Source organism: Rhea americana, unplaced genomic scaffold (genome assembly GCF_003343005.1).
Source record: "Rhea americana isolate MKP2758 unplaced genomic scaffold, rheAme1 scaffold_605, whole genome shotgun sequence".
NCBI lineage: Eukaryota > Metazoa > Chordata > Aves > Rheiformes > Rheidae > Rhea > Rhea americana.
The window spans coordinates 2,236-3,269 of NW_028186763.1; the positions used below are offsets into that span (position 1 = coordinate 2,236).

General features: G+C 69.7%; 1 protein-coding gene across 1 annotated transcript in view; it reads left to right on the forward strand.

The window, feature by feature from the left end:
• The window catches only part of LOC146587214 (myotubularin-related protein 11-like), a gene marked incomplete at its 5' end in the record, with an annotated part of 2,394 nt that extends 2,217 nt beyond the window's left edge, over nt 1-177 (forward strand). Inside the window, one exon of the mRNA XM_085319964.1 lies at nt 157-177. Coding sequence (XP_085176090.1) covers nt 157-177 — 21 coding nt within the window. The remainder of the gene's footprint in view (nt 1-156) is intronic.
• Between the last annotated feature and the right edge of the window lie 857 nt (nt 178-1,034).

Below are 1,034 nucleotides of genomic sequence, written 5' to 3' on the forward strand. Positions count from 1 at the left end.
CGGACCCCCACGGCCCCCCGCCGCCCTCGCGCTGACGGCCCCGCCGGGGACCCCAGCCGGAGCGGGGCGAAAGGCGCCGGCGCGGCCGCCGACCCGCTCCGGGAGGACGACGCCGGAGCCGCTTTTCCCGTCCGGTTCTCGGTCCGCGGTCCGCAGGGCAGCCCGCCGGCGGGTTGAACACGCTCCGTTTTATTCCGAAAAACTCCGGGGTTTCCGGAGGACGAGCCGGAGCGCCGGGCCCCGAGAGGAGACACCAAGGGAGAGCAGCGGCTCCGGCTGCRCCGAGCGAACCGAGAGAGAGGAAAACCGGCTCGTTTTCCCCGGGCAGCTGGAAAAGCCGCTTCCGTGGCGGAGCCGGGGAGGGAGCGAGCGGCGCCCGGGGGCCGCGGCCGGGCTCTAGTCTGTATATTTTTGTAGCGACGTTTCTATTTAAATGCCATTAAAGCGCAGCGTCTCCGGCGGGAGGACGCGTGGCCGGGAGCCATCCGTCCCGCGGGAGCCGGGCCGCGGGCCCAGCTCAGGCCTGGGAGGGACGAGGTGCTGGAGGGGCTGGGACGCGGGTTCTGCCTCCCCTTGTGGGACCCCCCCCCCGGGACTGGGACCCCCTCGGCACTGGGATCTCCTGGGACTGGGACCCCTTTGGCACTGGAACTGCCTGGGACTGGGACCGCCAAGCTCTGGGACCACCCAGCACCGGGATCTCCTGGGACTGGGACCACCCAGCACTAGGACCCCCTGGGACTGGGATCTCCTGGGACTGGGACCCCTCGGCACTGGGATCTCCCGATACCAGGATCTCCTGGGACTGGGACCCCTCGGCACTGGGATCTCCCGATACCAGGATCTCCTGGGACTGGGACCCCTCAGCACTGGGATTTCCTGGGACTGGGAACCCCTGGGCACTGGGATCTCCTGGGAGTGGGACCCCTTAGCACTGGGATCTCCCGGTCCCAGGATCTCCTGGGACTGGGACCCCCCTGGCACTGGGATCTCTTGGGACTGGGACCCCTCAGCACTGGGATCTCCTGGGACTG